The following is a 20,851-nucleotide window of genomic DNA, read 5'->3' as shown; positions in this document are numbered from 1 at the left end:
AGGATGCGGCAGAAATACCTGATGAATTTCAGACGTAAATAACTCAGCAACGCAACAGGCCATTCACAATTTTGTTGCACAGTTTAAAAGAGCAGGATTTACCATTTGTGTAACATACAGTAGATTGGAGCGAACTAAAGATCGTATTGACCAAGCTTTCAAACAGGTGTTATTGTCGTGGTGCGCACAGTCTTGGCCTTGGCAACCACGTCCAGGCTAGTCAGTAAGTAAGCCAGCCAGTCACTAGCATGGCGTGGAGTGGTGAACACCGACGTTTCGTGATTGAGACTTATTTTTAAAATGCCGACTTTATTAGCACAATACAGCGTTTGTTTCGCAGACACTTTGGCTTAGGTCGACATGGAAAAGTTCCGAGCCGGAACACCATTCTGTTATGGGTGAACAGTTTGAGAAAACGTGGTTCGAGGGTGAAAACGAAGCCGCCTGGTAGGTCTCGTAGCGTCTGAACACCAGAGACCGTCCGTGCTGTTACGCAATCTCCTCAACGTTTAGTGCGTAGGCATTCACGTGCTATGGGACTCTCGGATCGCCACCGTAAGGAGGATTTTACACGCAGACATCAAGTTCCATCCATACAAAATGGTGGGTGTTCAGAAACTCAGTGAACATGATTGGGCCAACGCAGAGTGTGTTGTGAGACTATCCTGGAAGCTGTAGCAGCTGACACCAGTGTCCTGGCAAGTAATGAAGTGCACTTTCATTTGTCAGACTACGTTAATAAACAAAATTTTCAGTACTGGTCCACAACCAATCCTCAACAGATCCACGAGTGACTGACCTCTTCACAGTGAGCGTATTACTGTTTGGTGTGCTGTCGCTGATTTCGGAATTGTAGGCCCTTACTTTTTTGAAGAGGAAGACAGAACTGTAACAGTAACATCGGATCGTTATGTACAGCTGTTACGCAACTTCCTGCAGCCGACACTCACTGACTTAGGGAATCCTGTTGTGTGGTTCCAACAAGATGGTGCCACTGCACACACAGCCAGGGCGTCGATGGGTCTCCTCAGAGAAATGTTTCCAGGACGTCTCATCTCCTTGCGGGGTGACGTTCCATGGCCAGACCGTTCCCCTGACCTCGCCCCGTGCAATTTCTTTCTCCGGAGATATTTGATGGATCAAATCTTCTGTCGTAAGCCGCGAACACTACATGACCTGAAAGCTGCCATCCGTGAAGAAATCGAGGCAATACCACAAGACATGCTCAAGCGAGTGATGCGGAACTTCAGCGAGAGACTTCAGAGGTGCATCGAACAGGACGGTCGGCATTTGGAAGACATTATTTTCAAAACCTAGTGTGTATGTGTGTGTGACACAAATGGCAAACACTACTCTTTCCAACTGTGCAATAAATATTTAAATGGCTTGTTGTGTTGCTGAGTTATTTACGTTTGAAATTCGTCAGGTATTTCTGTCGCACCCTGTATTATATAGACAAGAAACTTCTTTCCCTCCAGAAACATGAAGAATTCAGAAATCATCTTGCAGCTGTCTTGGTATTCAATACCCAACTGGAGATCTCCCCATTATTTGTCTTTTTAAGTTCCTTTCCTCTTTTCACCAACACAATACTCTCTCTGTTACTATGCTTGCCATTCCCTTTAGCACGTCAGCTGCCTATAATCGCTCATTTATTGCAATGGGAACTAGATTATGGAACTAGGTTCCAAATAACATCCTCAGCATGAACTCTTCAATGTCATTCTAGTCTTCATACAGAAAGTACCTCTTAGATACATAAACCAATAGAGTAAATTGTGATGAGTGAATGATAGTGTGCATATGTAAATTGGATAATTTTATCGTTTATCTTTGCAAATTAGTAGTTTGAATAATAATATGCACCTATTAATGCCTTTACTGGCAGGACCTAGTATTTAGAGTGCACTATGTCTTCTGGTATAGGCTAGAGCAATTTTGTTACTTTCATTGACCTGTCATAGTCTTATCCTTGGCTCTGACAATATGAAAGAGACTGAGGTATAAGCGATTCTAGTAATGCCATTCCTTATGCAGCCAGTCCCTGCTATGAATGGTGTGAAAATGTTGCTCATAGGGTCAGTTGATGCATGCATTTCAGTGGGCTTGGCAGACTGATATGTAATAGCAACTTCTGGCTCGGTGAGGAAAGCAACGGGAAACTACCTCACTCCTCATTTCCCTAGCACGCCTTTTCAGTGATGCCTAGGCCATCTATGACAGCTGATGGCGGAGCTGTTGAGGATCCAACCAGCCTTCGGGCTGACGACTGAACATACATACATTAGTTCAAAGTGATTCTTATTTTGTATTACTATTCGAACGAGCTTTTATCATTTTTACAGTACAATAATGTGGTTAAATGTTAAAAGAGTAACATGAGTCCTAACTTTGTCACAACAAAATACAAGTAAATAATACAATGTTTAAAAAAAATATTTCAACAAAATGTTTTAGACAGTAAATAATAAATGATTCAAGAACTGGAAAAGATCCAAAGGAAAACAGCACTATTTGTTCCGAGCGATTTCTGATAAAAGAGTAGTGTCATGAAAATATTGAAAACTTCGAGCTGAGAAGAGATGAGCTGTTCAACTAAGCGGTACGTTCCGAGTCACTGCAGGAGAGACAGCATGGAATGACATTGGTAGACAAATAAGCTTGAAAGAAGATTTTAAAATATTTTGAAAAGTATGAAAGATCATAATATGAAGATAAGTTTGAATTCAAGAGGACAAATTTGGGCAAATACTCATTTAAGGGGTATTAGGGATTGGAATAATTTACCAAGGGAAATGTTAAAAAAATTTCCAACGTATTTGAAATGATTTAAGAAAAGACTAGGTTAACAACTGATAGGCAATCTGCCACCTGGGCAGATGGGTCTGACAATAAAACCACAGGTGATGATAGGTGACACCAAATTCAATATAAATAACACTGCTTAACAAAGCATAAAAATAAATCAACTTAGAAAGTGAAAGAATCTTTATTTCTTTTTTTTTTTTTGCTAGTGGCTTTACGTCACACCAACACAGATAGGTCTTATGGTGACTATAGGATAGGAAAGGCCTAAGAATTGGAAGGAAGCAGCCGTGGCCTTGATTAAGGTACAGCCCCATCATTTGCCTGGTGTGAGAATGGGAAACCACGGAAAACCATCTTCAGGGCTGGCGAGAGTGGGATTTGAACCCGCTATCTCCTGGATGCAAGCTCACAGCCACACGCCCCTAACCGCATGGCCAACTTGCCCAGTAATCTTTATTTCTAACTTAAAAGTTATTTTCAACAAACGAAAACACATTCATTCATTTTACCATCAGTCTATGCATGATTAACTGTTAATATACAAAGGTTATTGCGTAAATTATTTAAAAGGGGTGCTGAATGAGGTGTGGCAATTCCAGAAGACGTGTGCAAGGCCCCTCTTGGTAATGCCCTTGCCTGTGATTCTAATCCTTCTAATGTAATGAGAAGAACGACGTAACTGATCATTTTCTCAATAAGTTTCCTATTTGACACTGTAATATGTAATGGCCAATCTGTGACAAAGTTATTGAACTCTTCCAATTGATTAATGTTGATGCAGATGCCAGAATCTCGACAGGCAGAACATTCTTTTGACTATTATCATGCCTTTTCCTCTTATAGTTTTGCAATTAACTTTTGGAACGTTTGGATTAACACTTTAGAAAGATCATGAGCATGAGTTCTTTTTTCTACAATAGCAATGGCCATCTCTCGCCGATACTTCACACTTTGGTCGCAAGTCACGACTTTCTAGTTTCCATATCAGAGTAATTAATTCTGGACGGTTCATATGCTTCCACAACTGTCTTATTTAAATTTTTCCAATGAGATTAACGCAACCAACAAGAAATTAAATCTCTTTTATAAAAATGATCCCCTTACGTTGAAGATTATTAATGTAGACTGCTTTTATTTTCAAATGAAGTAGGTAGAATTCATTGCTATAATAATAATAATAATAATACATTATAAATAGGTAGGATAACGTGTCTTGATAAAAAGTAGCTCAATGCACTGCCCAGGTGATTTTTTTTTAAATGTTTACTTTTAGGATTTGTACTACCTGTTAAGTATGCGTGAAGTAAATTTTGGATATTTCTTTATTTAACGTTGATTAATATTTTATGAAAGATTTTGTAGTTTTAGAGTTATTGTTATGTATTTCATTTAAAGTTTTAGTTTTGAATTATTTTGTTTCACATGGAACTTAGTCTTTGCATCAGCCCAGATTGTCTGGGAAGTGGCTGATCTTTTCAAATCTAATATATAAAAATGAATAATTGTTTATTCATCTCCAATGGATTCATAAATTATAGGACCGATTTTGCTGAAAATTTCACAATTTGTTCTTATTACTCCTGAGAGGGTTTAGGACGTGATTTGAATGAAATGCAATAGTTCATTTTTTATGATGAGTAATTTTAGGTAATTAATTAATTACAAGGCCGCACAAAGGTTGGATCGACCTTGATGGACATACTGTCACTAGTCGATGACTACTTACTCTGTACCATGATAGTCTGGTAAGAAATCCATATATAAATAAAGTTGTAGACCAAGCGAGTTGGCCGTGCAGTTAGGGGTGCACAGCTGTGAGACAGTGGGTTCGAACCCCACTGTCGGCAGTCCTAAAGATGGATTTCCGTGGTTTCCCATTTTCACACCAGGCAAATGCTGGGATGTACCTTAATTTAGGTCATGGCCACTTCCTTTTGAATCCGAGCTTTTCTCTATCCCACTGTCACCATAAGACATACAGTATCTGTGTTGGTGTGACGTAAAGTAACTTGTAAAAAAAAAAAAAAAAAGTTATAGAGGGTCCTCTGTAATTTTGTTTATTTTGCCAATTTTTCAGAAATGTATCTGTTTTAGGTCAACTCAAGACCGTATCAGTGGTCTTTAGATTTTGTGTTTGTCTGTTCCACCATCACGGTGAAATGGCTGCATAGATCTCAAACAAACTTCATATTTAGAGTATGCTCATACAGGAGCCGGTTTTGATATGCATATGACTTAAAAATAGTGGAACAGACTGGGAAATTATAGGGAGATCAAAAGAGTTATTTGATATTTTCTCATATACTCTTGATTTTCTGTAAAATCTGTAGACTATAAATGTGAAACATTCCTTCATTTAATTTCTTAAAAATCTACATCCTCCCCCATGGTCTGGTGCCTTGACGTGGTGGGGAGGCTTACGTGCCACAGTGATCCCAAGAGTGATGCCGGCGGGAGCTTCGGCTCCTGGCAGGGTCACCCTTGCCGGTAAGGTTGAGGGTGAGGGGCCAGACTAAATGACAGACCTTCAGCTGTAGGTCCTGAAGGAAGAAAATCTTTGTCTCAGGGAGTAGGGAATGAGAACACCATCAGTCCTGAAGTCGCAGTATGGCAGGGGCAGAGGCCAAAAGAGGGAAGCCCTCTCACTGCCCTATAGGCACTGTGGGCCCATATCTCACATGCCCGAAATAACTTCCATGAAAAGTCAAAACGAGAGATACACCGGACTGCTGAACCCGATGGCAACATGGCGAGGAAAAAGGATTATGAGATTTGGAACATGGAATATACAAGGATTAGCTGGAAAGGAGAATGAACCAGTAGCAGAATTCGAGAGAGCAAGACATGTAGTACTGGCACTGACAGAGACAAAAAAGGAAAGGTCAAGGGGTGGATACAATGGTGAACGATCATGTACTCATTTATAGTGGAGTTAGCATCAGACTAAGGGCCAAATCAGGAGTAGCACTACTGACCCACAAGAACTTCAGAAATAAGATTCCAGAATGGAAATTCCACACGGATAGGATTCTAACGGTCAGCATACGATTAGATCCTGAGACAGAGCTGATAACGTTTATTGTGGTTTACGGAGTGAACGACGATGTAAGAAAGGAAGAGAAGGATAGGTTCCACGAAGAGCTCCAGAATGTGGTGGATGACACTCGAGGGGAAATCATTGTATTAGGAGATCTCAACAGCAGAGTCGGAAATCAGCCAGAGGGAAGTGGCGGAGCTGTTCGCCGGCATGGTGAACACGTGGTTAACAACAATGGTGAGAGGATTGTTGATTTCTGCGTTGCTAATAATCTCGTCGCAGTGAACACCATGTTCCCGCATAAGACGATACATAGTTACATGAGGGAGGAACCCAGCTGAGATGAGCGCTCCATCATAGATTATGTGTTAGTGAAGAGAGATCACCTCCAAAAGGTGACAGATTGTCGAGTGTACCGTGGCTACGAAATAGGAAGTGACCATTTTCTCTTGATAACAACAATGGAAACAACAGCAAAGGTAAAGAGGAAACAACCTAAGAACAAGAAGCAAGAAAAGATTAAGGTGTACAAGTTAAGGCCGGCCCCAGGGTGTAGGGGTAGCGTGCCTGCCTCTTGCCTCTCACCCAGAGGCCCCGGGTTCGATTCCCGGCCAGGTCTGGGATTTTTACCTGGACCTGAGGGCTGGTTCGAGGTCCACTCAGCCTACGTGATTAGAATTGAGGAGCTATGTGACGGTGAGATAGCGGCCCCGGTCTAGAAAGCCAAGAATAAAGACCGAGAGGATTCGTCGTGCTGACCATATGACACCTCGTAATCTGCAGGCCTTCGGGCAGAGCAGCGGTCGCTTGGTAGGCCAAGGCCCTTCAAGGGCTGTAGTGCCATGGGGTTTGGTTTGGTTTGTTTGTACAAGTTAAGAGAGAACAAGGAGGTACAGGAGCAGTTCACACAGGAAGTGGAGGAGGAGTGTCAGAGGATAGAGGAGAGGATGAAGGAAATGGACCTGGAGGGAAAGTGGAACACATTCAAGAAGATACTATTGGAAGTGGCAAGTAAAGTATGTGGAACAACAAAGGTGGGGGAGTACAAGAAAAGAACAAGCTGGTGGAATGATGACATCAAGGAAGAAGAAAGAAAAAGGAAATATGGAAGAAATACTTAAGAAGCAAGGATACTGAGGACCATGAGATGGATAAGGAACAAAGAAGAAAGGTTAAAGACCTAGTGAAAATAGCGAAAAGACAGTCTTGGGAAGAATTTGGACAAAGAATGGAGAAAAATTATAAAAAGAACCAGAAGCTGTTCTATAGAGCACTGAAAAACATGAGAAAGGAGAAACAATGCCCTCTAAAGTTTATAAAAGATAAGGAAGGGAAAATCTTAACAGAAGAGAAAGAAATAATGGAGAGATGGAAAGAATATTTTAATGATTTACTGAATGGAAATGAGAATGAAGACAGGCCATGGTCAAGTGAGGAAAGAGAGGAGATGGGGAGAGAAGGAGAACAAGAAGAAGGAGAGGACTTACGGATAAATGAAATGCAGTTGGCTATTAAACAACTCAAGAATGGGAAGGCCCAAGGGCATGATGAAATCACCCCAGAAATGATTAAGAACTTGGGAAAGAAAGCCGAAGACTTTATATTCAAGATTATGATGGAAGCTGGAAAACAAAAGAGGTACCTAGGGATTGGGAGGTAGCAGTCATCATCCCCATCTTTAAGAAAGGAGACAATCGAGAGTGCATTAATCATCGAGGCATACCGTTGTTATCAGTGCCTGGGAAGGTCTTCTCAAAGATCCTGGAGACTAGATTAAGATTAAGATTAAGAAGCTTGAAGAAGCTCAGTGTGCCTACCGCCCAAATAGAAGCACGCAAGATCTCATATTTACTGTTAGGGTACGAACATACCAAAGATGCATCGCAGCTCGCGGTTTACATCGCGGTCGATGCCTCAATGTCACCTCCTGGTAACACAAACAAACAGTTTTAAATGAAAGAGTTCATGTCAAAGATGCTCGCTTCCATTCACCATCGCGATTTACCAGGAGGTCTAGCGCAATGACAAGAAAGTTTGTGTTCCCATCGCTGTAGAACGGGAGGCATCGATGTAGCTTGCTCCAGATTGGCTTGTCCGGATTGAGATCACGTGATATATCCCCCCGTTCTACTGTGTCCTTGATCCAGGTGTTCACAGAGCCCACGTGTGCATTCGTGTGGTAGTTATTGTACTTCCCAGTATCAATTTTTTATTCTACATTGTTGTATATGTATTGGAATGTCTCGAGGGACATTCTCATGTTTCTCATGTATGAATGGAATCTGTCCGGGTGGTGTTTCAGTTCTCCAAATAAGTTGTGATATTCCCCCAGTTTCTGCCTTCTTTGTTTTATAGGATGAGCATTCCACTGGCGGACTGACTGATTTGAAAGTAACCACCATCGTGTGCTTATGCACAATGAATCACTATCTCCACTGTCACTTGAATACATACTGTATACTTGTAAATGCTCAGCAATAGAGGATAAATTATCCTTACCTCGAACGCGGAGATCTAAACATTACGTCCACTAACTGTAAACACATCTCAGAACACTGAAAGGTAAACCTCTCCGGTATGTTCACCCTCCATTGACCGCGACATAAACTGCGACTGCAAGGTGCGATGCATCTTCGGTATGTTCATACCCTTAGGATGGCCAGTGAAAAGCTACTGAAGAAGAACAAGACCCTTCATGCTGCCTTTATTGACCTGAAACAGGCATTTGACAGAGTCCCGAGGTCCAAACTCTGGAAAGTCCTAAAGGAGTATGGAGTTAGCAAGTCACTTTGCAGTTCAATCACGAGTTTGTATAAGAACTGTCGGAATTACATGCGGACAGGAAATGTGAGGTCAGCAGAGTTCACTACGAGACAAGGAGTCCGGCAGAGCTGCAGTCTTAGCCCTCTTCTTTTCATCATGTACCTCGACCGAATTATGAAGTTGTGTCATGAGAGAATCAAGAAATTGACAGTCAGAAATTACCTTATGCAGTCAGTACGATTTTCTGACCTGGCATTTGCTGATGACCTGATTGTTGTTGCCTCCAGCGAACAAAATCTGCAACACAACATCAATGTATGGGTGGAAGAGCTTAAGAAATAAGGTATGGAGGTGAATGTGGACAAGAAAAAGACTATGGTTATCAGCAGGAATGAGGAGAGACACTGTATCATGGTCAATAGTAAACCATTAGAGCAAGTCACCATGTTCAAGTATCTTGGCTCAATCATCAGCTCATACAGGAAGATGGAGGAAGAAATAACAGAAAGAATAGGAACAGTAGGCCGCTTGTTTTATGCCATCCGAACAAACTTCCTCAACAAGAAGGAGATCTCAAAGGGCACAAAATTAGCCATTTACAAATCCACCTTTGTACCCACATTGACCTATGGCTGCAAATCCTGGGCGCTAACAGAAAGAATCAAGAGCAGAATCCAGGCGGCAGAGATGAGGTACCTGCAGAAAGTAGAGGACAAAACCAGGAGAGACAAGATCAGGAATACAGCCATCCGGAAAGTATTGAATATGAAGCCACTGGAGAAAACCATCCAAGAATATCACTTGAGATGGTTTGGCCATGTCCACCGAATGTCGACAGACCGCTTGCCGAGGTTAATGAGGAAGGTGAGAGTGGAAGGAAGGCTCGAGGAAGACCACGGAAGACATGCGAGGAGGGGATTAGAGAAGCACTGCAGGAGAGGGGACTCTCTGTACAAGAGGCTGTTGCCATTACTGGAGATAGGAGTAGATGGAGATCTCTCGTATCCTCGACACCTCATGGTACAAGAGGACCGGATTAAGTAAGTAAAAATCTACATACTTTTGCCTACTCTTCAAATAATAGAGAAAATTAATTTTCTATGGGTTTCATGCTCTGCGTCGAGTGACGGACACCCTTGCAGACCGACAACGAACCTCTGGCGGGGTTCAATGAGGCCATAACGATGTTAAAATAAAAAACAATGTGTGAAAACTATATACAAATTTCACCCTATTCATGGTTTCTTGCTAATAATGCTTGTTGTTTAAAAGGGCCTAACATCTAAGTCATCAGCCCATTCAAGGTTTCTAACCCAGTATAATGCAGAAATAGAGGAGATACGAAAAAATACCATAGGACTAAGCCTGTAGACCACTAAAACTGGGCATCTGATGGCGCAATCGGCTTGTCGATATGACGTACCGTTTAGCAGCAGTTAATCTCGAAATGAAGGTCTAAAATTGTAAACAACCATATTCTTTCGTATCTACTGTTACACTGAAGTCGATTTGAAGCAATCTAGAAAGGGAGGCCTGCCATCATGACTAAAACTCTCCAAATTGATTGTGACTGTCAGTAGGAGAGAAGTCTGCAACTGTAATCAAAACTCCCCTCATCGACTGCGGCTGGCAGTAGGAAAGGGGGCCTGCCATTGTAAAGAAAATTCCCCTTCTCAATTTCACTGCCAGAAGACAGGAGAGCCTGCAATTTTGGTCAATTCTCCTCTACCCTATTGTATCCGTCAGTAGGCAAGGTTGTCAGCCATTATAAACAAAATTCCCCAACTAGACTGTGACTGGAAGTAGGAAAAGTGGCTTGCTTAATCAAAACTCCCCAACTCGAGTGTGACTGAAAGCAGGAAAATGTGCCTCTCATTATAACGAAAGACACCCCAATTCTATTGTAACTGCTAGTATGCAAGGGGGCCTGCTGTTATAATGAAAGCACCCTAACTCATTTGTGACTGGCAGTATGCATGGAGGCCTGCCATTATAATCAAAACTCCCAATCTCACTTGTGACTGGCAGTAGGCAAGTGTGCCTGTCATTGTAATTGGAAATCCCCAACTCAATTGTGAATAACATTAGGAAAACGGGCCTGTCATTACAATGTAAACTCCCCAATTCGATTTTGAACGGCAGTAGGCAAATGGGTCTGCTATTATAGTAGAAACTCCCAAACTTTATTGTGAATGGCAGTAGTAAATGTGACCTGCTATTTTCATCAAATCTCCCCAACGCACACCTTACATTGAAAACAATGTATCGGGAGCTCCCCGTGTTGATTCTTGGATAATGCTAAGAGACATGCAATTCAATAAAATCTTACTCACTGCGCGTACAGTCATTTACGTAGAAATCCGAATACAACGTAGGATACCGTAGCGAAGCATACGTACGTTTGCTAGCAAATAATAAAAATAAGTGATAACTGTATGTATTTATGCACTGCATTACAGATATGATGTACAAAATTCAAACTGTCGTTGGGACAGTCACCAATCAGTCTAGAGACCCCAAAAACTGTAGATTCAACACTAATTTCAGTCATTTTATTTTTCACTCCTGCCTCCATGCCAATGGGAGGTGAAAGTGTTCTTATATGGCATTTAGAGTGTCACAATTCATCTCAGCGACCCTGAAAAGTATGGGTGTTAGGGGTGTCTTACCCCCCAAAGTATTTTTTTCCATACATCAAGTCATACTCGAAGTATTTTCTTCCATACAGTAAGTCATACATGTAAATTATTTTTTTTGCAAGCTGCTTTACGTCGCATCGACACAGATAGGTCTTATGGCGATGATGGGATAGGAAAGGGCTAGGTGTGGGAAGGAAGCGTCCGTGGCCTTAATTAAGGTACAGCCCCAGCATTTTCCAGGTGTGAAAATGGGAAACCACGGAAAACCATCTTCAGGGCTGCCGACAGTGGAGTTCGAACCCACTATCTCCCAAATATTGGATACTGGCCGCACTTAAGTGACTGCAGCTATCGAGCTCGGTGTGTAAATTATCATTCAACTCACCTCCTGTTGCATGCAATGAAGATTTTTGAGAGAATCCTTGATCAACGACTGCGTGACATCGTCAGGATAAGTACAAACCAATGCAGCTTCGTCAAGGGTACTGGAACATCCGATGCAATCTTCACTGTCACAATGCTCATTGAAAGGTACAGAGAGAAAAAATAGTCACTGCATATTGCCTTCCTTGATCTTGAAAAGGCTTTCGACTGTGTTATCGTGTGATCTGGTATGAACTTCCATGACCATGATATACCAGAAATGCTCATCAAGTGGATCAAGATGCTATTCTTGAACACCTCAAGTCATGCTCTTTGTCCTCGTCATTGACACAATCACACAGGACCTGCAAAGGAGAGTCCCTTGAACTTTCTTATATGCAGGTGATGTCACACATGCTGATACCACCAGAAGAGGACTGCAGCGTTTAGTTGAAGATTGGAACAGTGGTTTTCCACAACATGGTCTTATACGAAACAAAAACAGAATACCTGAAAACCATTCCAAGCAATGACTCCATCCAATATGATGGAGATATCTTAACGAAGACCATAAGCTTCAGGTATCTAGGATTTACAAACTGATAGTGGGATAGGTGATGAGGTGCTAAGGAGGATAAAGGCAGCATGGATGACACGGAAGGAAATCACAGGCATGTTTTGCGACAGAAGGATGCAACAACATCTGAAGTCCAAAATATACTGCATGATAGTATAACGGACTCACCTTGGTCACCTGACTACTTCATACTTTAGGAATCTTTCCCAGTATTGACTGTGGAAAGTACATTACGTCCACCTCACTGCGTGCTCTACACTGAACTGCATCACATGCTATCCCGCCCAGTAACTGTGCTTTAGAGCTTGAATGAGCTCATTTGTTGCCTCTCGATCTGCATGTCTGGTCACCACTTGCCAGCCGAGGTTAAGGTAGGGCTTTGTCTTGAATTTTAAATGCTTGCTTTTAACTGGGGACTCAGTCACTGCCAAGTCACTATGGACTCTAATCCAAAGTTCCCTCTATTCTTCATTCATCTCATGGTAGTGCTTTCTGCATAAACTTTCCTCAAGGTGAAATTGTATTCCCTGTCTCAGGCAGTGGGATAGCAACGGATTACAGACTGTTCTATTGCCAGCAAATTGTATGAATAGAAATGGCATTGTATCTGAAGGAACTTCATTATATCTTACTTAAAACTATATTTTAAGGTAAATGAATTGTCGGACTATGTTTCTGCGGCTTTCCCCTGTTTACTCTGTGAAAAGTGCCTATCTGTTGGTTTACGTGGTTTATGTGAAAACTGTGTAATTACTATTAGTATTTGGGTTAGAAATAAGTTCATGTAAATTTGTATGACTTGTAGGTCTTAAGCCCACTCACATGATTGCTTCATGTATTATCTTGTATTGCCAAATGTTGTGTGGGTTCATCTCTCCTCCACGACATTATGATCGTAAATTATATTGTACTAATCTTCAGTCTGCTTCATCTCAAAAACTAATGAATTGACATTCAGTCCATCTGCCTGTCTCACCCATACCTTCTTTTAAGGGTGAGAGTACCTATGACTGATAACGAAAACTATGGTTTCAGAATACTATGTAATTCTTCTCTTTGCGTGGAGTTTGAGTATATTAGCTTGTTTGACAATTTCTTTTTTTTCTTTTTTCTTTTTGCTAGGGGCTTTACGTCGCACCGACACAGATAGTTCTTATGGCGACGATGACAATTTCTTAGTAGTTAAGGTACCTTCTCTCTGGGGTTTTTCATAACCTATCTTGCAAAGATGCAGTAAATGATCTTTGTTCATTAATATTCTATTTACTGTATTCATCATTGCAACGTTTTTTAAAATCTTTGTTATGATCGGTACGTCATGTATCTGCTTCTTGGGCTTTATTATTATGATAGTTCTGTCGAACACCCCTCCCTCTCCGGGTCCAACCTTTCTTCTTTATTATCCTTAAGGGTGTATATGTTCAGAATTTTTTTCTTTATTCAAACGCTGGTCATGAAAATTTGGGTCTGAAACAACTTCTTTTTTTGTTGGAAATAGCTATCCTTGAAACTAGCCCAATAGTTTCTTTTAAGTTTAAGATTCAACTAACACTGTTATTAATTGCTTACACACAATTGTTATACTGACTGTCCTAAAGTTCTGAAGGGGAAAAAAAAAGGGAGGGGGGATATACACTACTTAAGCAGAGATTACTATAGGCTTGTTGATGCTTTGATTCCTACAAATTTGCACGAATTACTTGTCAAAACCTTTTTGTTCTTTCTTTTCTCAGGAGCTATCCCTGATTGTGAATATTTCTTTTGTAGCTAAAATATCTTCGTATTCCTTAGTTTGACCAATTTACTATTATTCATTCCTATCCATACCTTTGCCACCCGGACCCCACATTTTTCTTGTCTGTCCTTCAAAAACAAAAAGCGGGAAACTGCTGTCTACTAGTGTGCCACTCTATGTAGGTCTGTTATGATAATATAGTATCTATAGATTTAAGTACCTCTCTAAAGAACCAGAGAAACAAGGAAATGCCATTTGGTCCTTGATTCAATGATGGTGAAATCCTGACACTCACCTCCCCGCAGTAAAGAATATTTTATATGCAGGCGGCTAACAAATGAAGGGACCGATTATCTCCCGGTATAAGGAGATCCCCTATACCAAGTGCCAACAGTCTCTTTGAGAGTGGATGAGCTGGTATGGGTAAGGGCACTCTATTGTCCTGGGGACAAGAAATTGTTCCCAAAGGCGGAGGAACCAGTTTGGTCAACGGCATTAGGATGCAGAAGGCAACGGGAAACCACTGCATTAAATATCCTGAGAGATATTCCAATACATTCACATGGCATGGCTGCAACGTCAGGATCAGAGCTGGCCGTGTGGATCGTCTACCTCCGTTTGGAGACGACGTCTTAAGAAGAAGATTTAAGTACTTTGCCTAGTTGGAATTAATTCTCGATCCACTGGTTAGCCAATAATCTTACTGTTAGGCTATTCTCATTTGTCCATCTTGTGTTCTGTGAGACTTAGTGTGTTGGTTCCTTTTATGGTACTTATCCTTATGCATTACTGTACTTTATGGTGGCTACGATAACCAATCCATCATCTCATAACTAGTCTGATTACTTGTTGGAGAAGAATGTATCTGGCTGCTACTATAGTTAATTGTCATCCTTGCATTTTAACATGGCTGAAGTATAATAACTAAGGTATGGTACGAGATCATAGTGCCACTGTAATAGTACGTCCAGTTGCTTTATACGGTGTTCAATATTGACCAGCTGACAAAGCTATGGAACACTATGGAAATGCATATGCTCCGCTGGTCGATGGGCAATACACTCCGACATCATGTAAAAAGCGACATTGTTCGCTAGCAAATGGGCAATGCACCCATCAATGAGAAGACACAGGAAAAACGTCTTCAATGGTATGGTCACATCCTACGTGCTGTACCTGGAAGAGTTGCCAATTTCACCCACTCCTTTGAAACTAATGGGCAACGACCATGTGGACATGCAAAGCAACACTGGCAAGACACAGTAAATGCCGATATGAAGACTCTGAACTTAATGACCACGTGATGCCCAAGATCATGCAAAATCACGAGCCAAGGTTAAAATAGGAGACCCTGCACAAGCGGAAAAACTCTAGGAAGAAGATGTGTACCAAGTTTGTACGAGAGCTATGCTGAAAAAAAAAAACCCACACACACATCCATAATCTTAGTCATTTTGGACATTTTCTTTTTCACCCCTTTCCCAGCCCCCATGCCAATGGAGACTTAAACGGCATTTGGAGCGACACTATTCATCTCAGCAATCCCGAAAAGTATGGATTTGATACTAATTTAGTCATTTTTTATTATTTTTACATCACTTCATCCTAAACCCCAACGGTAGCGGTGCTAGGGTGTCTTACCCGCACAGAACTTTTTTCCAGATAGTAACTCATGTGTACAAAGTCTGTTGAAATTACAGGTTTGCGTATGGTTGCCTGCCATTTTTAATCTTCCTCTTCACCGATGTCTTTATATAAAGGTATTGCTCCTTAACTGTGTGCAACCTACTAAGTGGAAAATGCATTGTGGAGTAAAACAAGCCTTCGCCTGCAATTAGTGGAGTGGTCATTTAGTGATTTCATTTTAGGATTATTCAAAGTTAACTAAACAGAGACTTATCAATGCCTGATGATTTCTCAGCAGGTAATTCCAGAGAGAATAACAAAAAAGGATGAAGCAAATCGGTCCAGTAGAATGGCTAGCTATTTTAGTACTTTTTTAAACATATAGGTCATAATAATCAATAAGGTGACGATATATTCCAGTTTTCCTCGTACGTGTCCCAATATTTTAAATTTTGTCCCAGTTTTTACAGAAACAGTTATTTTCATTCTTAATTTTGTTAGTTAAAAAGAACCATTAAAAATTCTTAGCAGGACTTTACATATATTGTCCACATATTCAATACAAAATTATACACCACTGTATAGCCATGATGTCCAGAGAAAATGTTAAAGCCATCTTCAGTTTAATAAAATGATAAGACATACACAGAAAAACCACTACGTCCATATGAATAATTTTACAAATCGAAAAGAAAGGTTTTTACATATACAGTAAAGCGTAATTTTACGAGAAAGAAAGTTTGACATAGATTTAAAATCTAGCTGCAATTAATACTGGTGGTGATTTGACTAACACTCCAGCTGAATAAAAAGTGCCTGGCTGGAGGAATATTGTTGATATCAGTGGACTATTTACAATGGTAATGTCTGATATGATCAGTCGTCAATCTCAGAACAGGCGTGAAATTTAAATTCTGTTTTTTCCATCAATGATGAATAAATACTAAGTCAATACGGAACTGAAGATGAAATTTATCACATGTTAAAAGATTGGTACGTCTGTATGAGAAATATTCTCTTTGAAAGTAACAATGTATTTTCATCATCTGTTCAGTAACTTTTCTAGCTAGTAAGCAGTGAGGAAGATATTGCCGTGCCAGCTTTCTGTTCATCTATCTTTCATCTATCTGTGGATTGTGAAATTGAATACTATACGCTGAAATGTCAGTGCACATTTAATGAAGCATGAATGAAGGACGACGATAAAATGTACTGTAAGTTCTTAACAGTGATCTGAACATAGGACAAAATCGAAAATCCGCTATTTTGGCCCATACTAAAACTATTAAACATTGTAGTCAGTTACTGAAATCAGTACTCCTACAACAAAGTTAACAGACTTATTTCGAAGCAATCAGTGCTGAAGAGACCTAAACTTGGCAGCAAAGGAAAGCACATTTGCTTACCATGTTATTAAACACAGGTATAGCTTCAGATCCCAAGGATCGATAGTTGCAAGTTATGCTAACTCTCTGAAGCAAAATTTTCTCCTTCAAGGACAAAACTAAAGCAATTTTTATAAGTGGGTTAGCCCATTTCGGTATACATGAACTGTGAAAGGAATTACAGAAATCAAATTTCATTTCTGTTTTTAGAGATACATAAAATAAGTTGGAAAAGAAGCTAATACAAGTAACTGTTCATTATTTTGATCCCTTAGTTGGTTTGGAAGTTAAGTTACTAGACTTTTTAACACATAGTGAAATATCAGATATTATTTCTGGCTACATACCAAGATTCCATAGCTGAGAGGACATTTCTAACAAAACAATAGCATTCTCTGCTGATGGTACTAAGGCAAAACTACAAAGATGTTTGTATTTGTAATTAATATTTGGGTGGATTTAATTTTAATTTAATATTTTATATTGAAGTTTCCCTTAAAATTATTCATGGAATGGTATTTCATAATTATCTGCAATTATGACAGACTTTTAAGAATTGGCCTCAGCCCCCCTTGGTCCTATGTGCAACAACCAAACCTCGGTACTTGTAGCGTTAAGTTACAGTAGTTCCCGAGGTCTTCGGCCATGCGGAAAAGTAAACAAAACTCATTACGAGCACGCCATACATTATGGTGACAGCGTGATACTGCCTAAACAGAGAACATAGCCTGAGAGTTCACAAACAACACACCCTACGCCTGACCACATTTCAACACTAAGCTTCTGATTAGTGCATAGTTACGCTTATGCAAGCAAGTTGACTGCCCCTCTCTCTCTGCAGGAAATGGTATGACACCTCTAGCATGGTCACAGAATCCAGCAACTGATAGTACTTCCACCACGTACACTTGTCAAAAGATGTTGGTGGAATGAAAGTGTTTCCAAGTAGTTACAGACGTCAGTGGAAATCTTCACAAATTGTGACAGCTTTTTCGATGCATCGGCTATGTATGTGTGAAACAATATGTAACAAGTGAGAAGATTCAAGGATAGAAAAACAAACTAACTTCACTGTACATTATTTAATAGGCCTTAGAACTTAAATGGGTTGAAGTATTTTTCATTTTCAAAGTCAGAATATTACATAAATTGACAAACTTCTTGAATTCATACATGTTATTACTGGAAGTAATGAAAATCCACAGCCTGTTTCCAGTCATTCGACCGGGTCAGGAATGGAATGAATGAAGCCCCCATCTAGCGACTAGGATAGGAATTGTGCCAGCTGCCGAAGCCTGTCGCACTCCTCTGGGGTAATGATTAATGAATGACAGATGAAATGAAATGATATTGGAGTGTGTTGCTGGAATGAAATATGACAGGAAAAACTGGAGTACCCAGAGAAAATCCTGTCCCACCTCCGCTTTGTCCAGCACAAATCTCACATGGAGTGACCGGGATTTGAACCACAGAACCCAGCGGTGAGAGACCGGCGCGCTGATGCCTGAGCCAAGGAAGCTCTACTGGAAGTAATGCAGACGTCAAAATATTTTTTTTTTTTTTTTGCTAGGGGCTTTACGTCGCGCCGACACAGATAGGTCTTATGGCGACGATCAAAATTTTTTTTTTCTTCAATATGATTTATGAATAATCCTAGTATAGCATCCACTCAGAGCTCTGACTCGGAGTTAGAATTCATGGCTGATGATGCCTGCAATGACAGGTGAAACATGTACCATACTTAAACTTAATATAATGACAGTAATATAGTCCTAAAGACAACTAGTATTGAATAGGTGGTTTCAATAAATTAAATGTTTTAACATTTAAAAATTGAATTTCAATACATTCATATGAAAATAATCACTTGTAAGCTGCTTCACATCGCACAGCCACATATAAGTCTTATGGCTACGACGGGAAAGGAAAGGGCTAGGAGTGGGAAGGAAGCGGTCGTGGCCTTAATTAAGATACAGCTCAAGCATTTACCTGGCGTAACATTGGGAAACGACGGAAAGTCACCTTTAGGGCTGCCAACAGTACGGTTCGAACCCACTATCTCCCGGATACAAGTTCAGGTTAGGAAGAAAGCAAGCATGAAACAGTGAAGGTTGTTTTGACATGTAAAGGTGAACCTCTGATGATCGTAAGTGTAAATGTATGACAAAATGAAGAAAAACGAAACTGTTTTACATTAAATCCATTCATCCCAGAAGTACAGTTCGTTTCAGTAATCGAATTTATGAACCAAATGAACTCTCAGCCAGCCTAGTCATCAGCTTACCGGGCGAGTTGGCCGTGCGCGTAGAGGCGCGCGGCTGTGAGCTTGCATCCGGGAGATAGTAGGTTCGAATCCCGCTCTCGGCAGCCCTGAAAATGGTTTTCCGTGGTTTCCCATTTTCACACCAGGCAAATGCTGGGGCTGTACCTTAATTAAGGCCACGGCCGCTTCCTTCCAACTCCTAGGCCTTTCCTATCCCATCGTCGCCATAAGACCTATCTGTGTCGGCGCGACGTAAAGCCCCTAGCAAAAAAAAAAAAAAAAAAAAAAAGTCACCAGCTTAAACTGGTGTACACAAAATGTGAGTCATTAATTTATTTTTGTTAACGTTATTTTATTTGCATCTGTGTGCACTAACTTTGTTTTTTTCCCTAGCATGCTTAAACATCTCAGCAACACATCGAAGGGTTTAGGCAACACCAATTTGGGAACGGGAAAGAGCTAGGATGGGGAAGGCGGCGTCCGTTGCCTTTAAGGTGGCTACAGCAACAATCTCAGCATTTAAAGTACGAAAACCACGGTGAGATTCAAACCTAAACGTGACTAAACCGCGTAGCCAAGTAACTCTGCGTGCAAAAACTAGAGACGCATTTAATTATAACAATTATCACGAGTCATGTCCCTGTATGAACTTCCCAAACTATGTTCACCTTAAAATTTACGGAAACAAAGCTGAGGAATTGATTGATAGCTAAGACAAGAGGTTCCATTTTCTTGCCTAATCTATCCTTCAAAAGCTACAGCCAAGATGATTATAGGATGAAAGCTGTACAGAGAATGAAAGGGAGTACATTACTAAATTACATTTTCTAGAAAATAACCACACAAATCTTACCGTGTTAGGACGTTTCCTTTTCACCATGTTTACATAGAACGAAAGGAGAAAAACAAATCTTAACCCACAACAGCAAACCTTTATATTACCTATCAGAGGCCAACTATTAAAGAGACTATGCTTGCTACAAAGGAATACAAATTAAATGTATATAATTTCAATTTATGTATTTATGTATGGTTTCAATATGGACAGAGCATGAAATACACTGCCGTCGTACTTCGTAATATACAGACCGTACTGTAGAAAGCGCGCCAAGCCAATCAGCTGTTCTTTGTTGTTCTTGTTGCACTGCCTGCTCGATCTGCATCCGATGTCTGCTTATACTGCCTGCTCATTATCACATTTTAACATGGCACTAAATGAAACACTCCGTTTACAAATACCCACAGCAGATGGCAGCACCAACCGGCTCCTGAACTGTAGGAATGAAATAGCGGGAAATACGGACGTGACGTTACTCACAGCCCCTGCTCCTCTACCCACGAGCAAAACCCACAAAACTAAAAACACTTAACGATAATGTAACAAGAATGAAACGTGATCAGTGATCTCAATATATATTAGAGCTCAGTGGTTTACACTTACTTAGTATAGTCAAGTATAGTCAAATATCGCCCATAGTGGTGCGTGTGCATAGCAAATTGAATAAAATAATTGGGTAAAAATACTGTTTGACTGTGCTTTTTGTGACTACTTTATGTGAAACTTTCGTGTGTCTCTTCAAATTATGTGTTTGACAAGTAATGCATTGTGATTTTCTATTTTTACTGGAGTAGAATATCACAGATTTACAACCTGA

The 20,851-nt window shown here is 40.5% G+C and overlaps 1 protein-coding gene across 8 annotated transcripts in view; it reads right to left on the bottom strand.

Annotated features, from left to right (window-relative positions):
• The window catches only part of LOC136876224 (INO80 complex subunit C), a 92,055-nt gene extending 71,689 nt beyond the window's left edge, over window positions 1–20,366 (bottom strand). For 5 of the 8 annotated variants that reach the window (XR_010860556.2, XR_010860557.2, XR_010860555.2 and 2 more), the window contains exon 1: window positions 20,270–20,363. Coding sequence is in view for 5 of the 8 variants with exons in the window: in XM_067149995.2 (XP_067006096.2) it covers window positions 20,270–20,359 (90 nt within the window). In the remaining 3 variants the exon portion in view is untranslated. Of the gene's footprint in view, window positions 1–8,857; window positions 8,906–20,049 lie in introns of all 8 variants that reach the window. The other 3 variants (XM_067149992.2, XM_067149993.2, XM_067149994.2) reach the window with 3 other exon arrangements.
• Between the last annotated feature and the right edge of the window lie 485 nt (window positions 20,367–20,851).

The sequence above is a fragment of the Anabrus simplex genome, chromosome 6, assembly GCF_040414725.1.
Source record: "Anabrus simplex isolate iqAnaSimp1 chromosome 6, ASM4041472v1, whole genome shotgun sequence".
In the NCBI taxonomy this organism is placed as follows: Eukaryota; Metazoa; Arthropoda; class Insecta; order Orthoptera; family Tettigoniidae; genus Anabrus; species Anabrus simplex.
The sequence above is the reverse complement of the archived record's forward strand: the minus strand, read 5'-3'. Positions and strand labels throughout refer to the sequence as shown.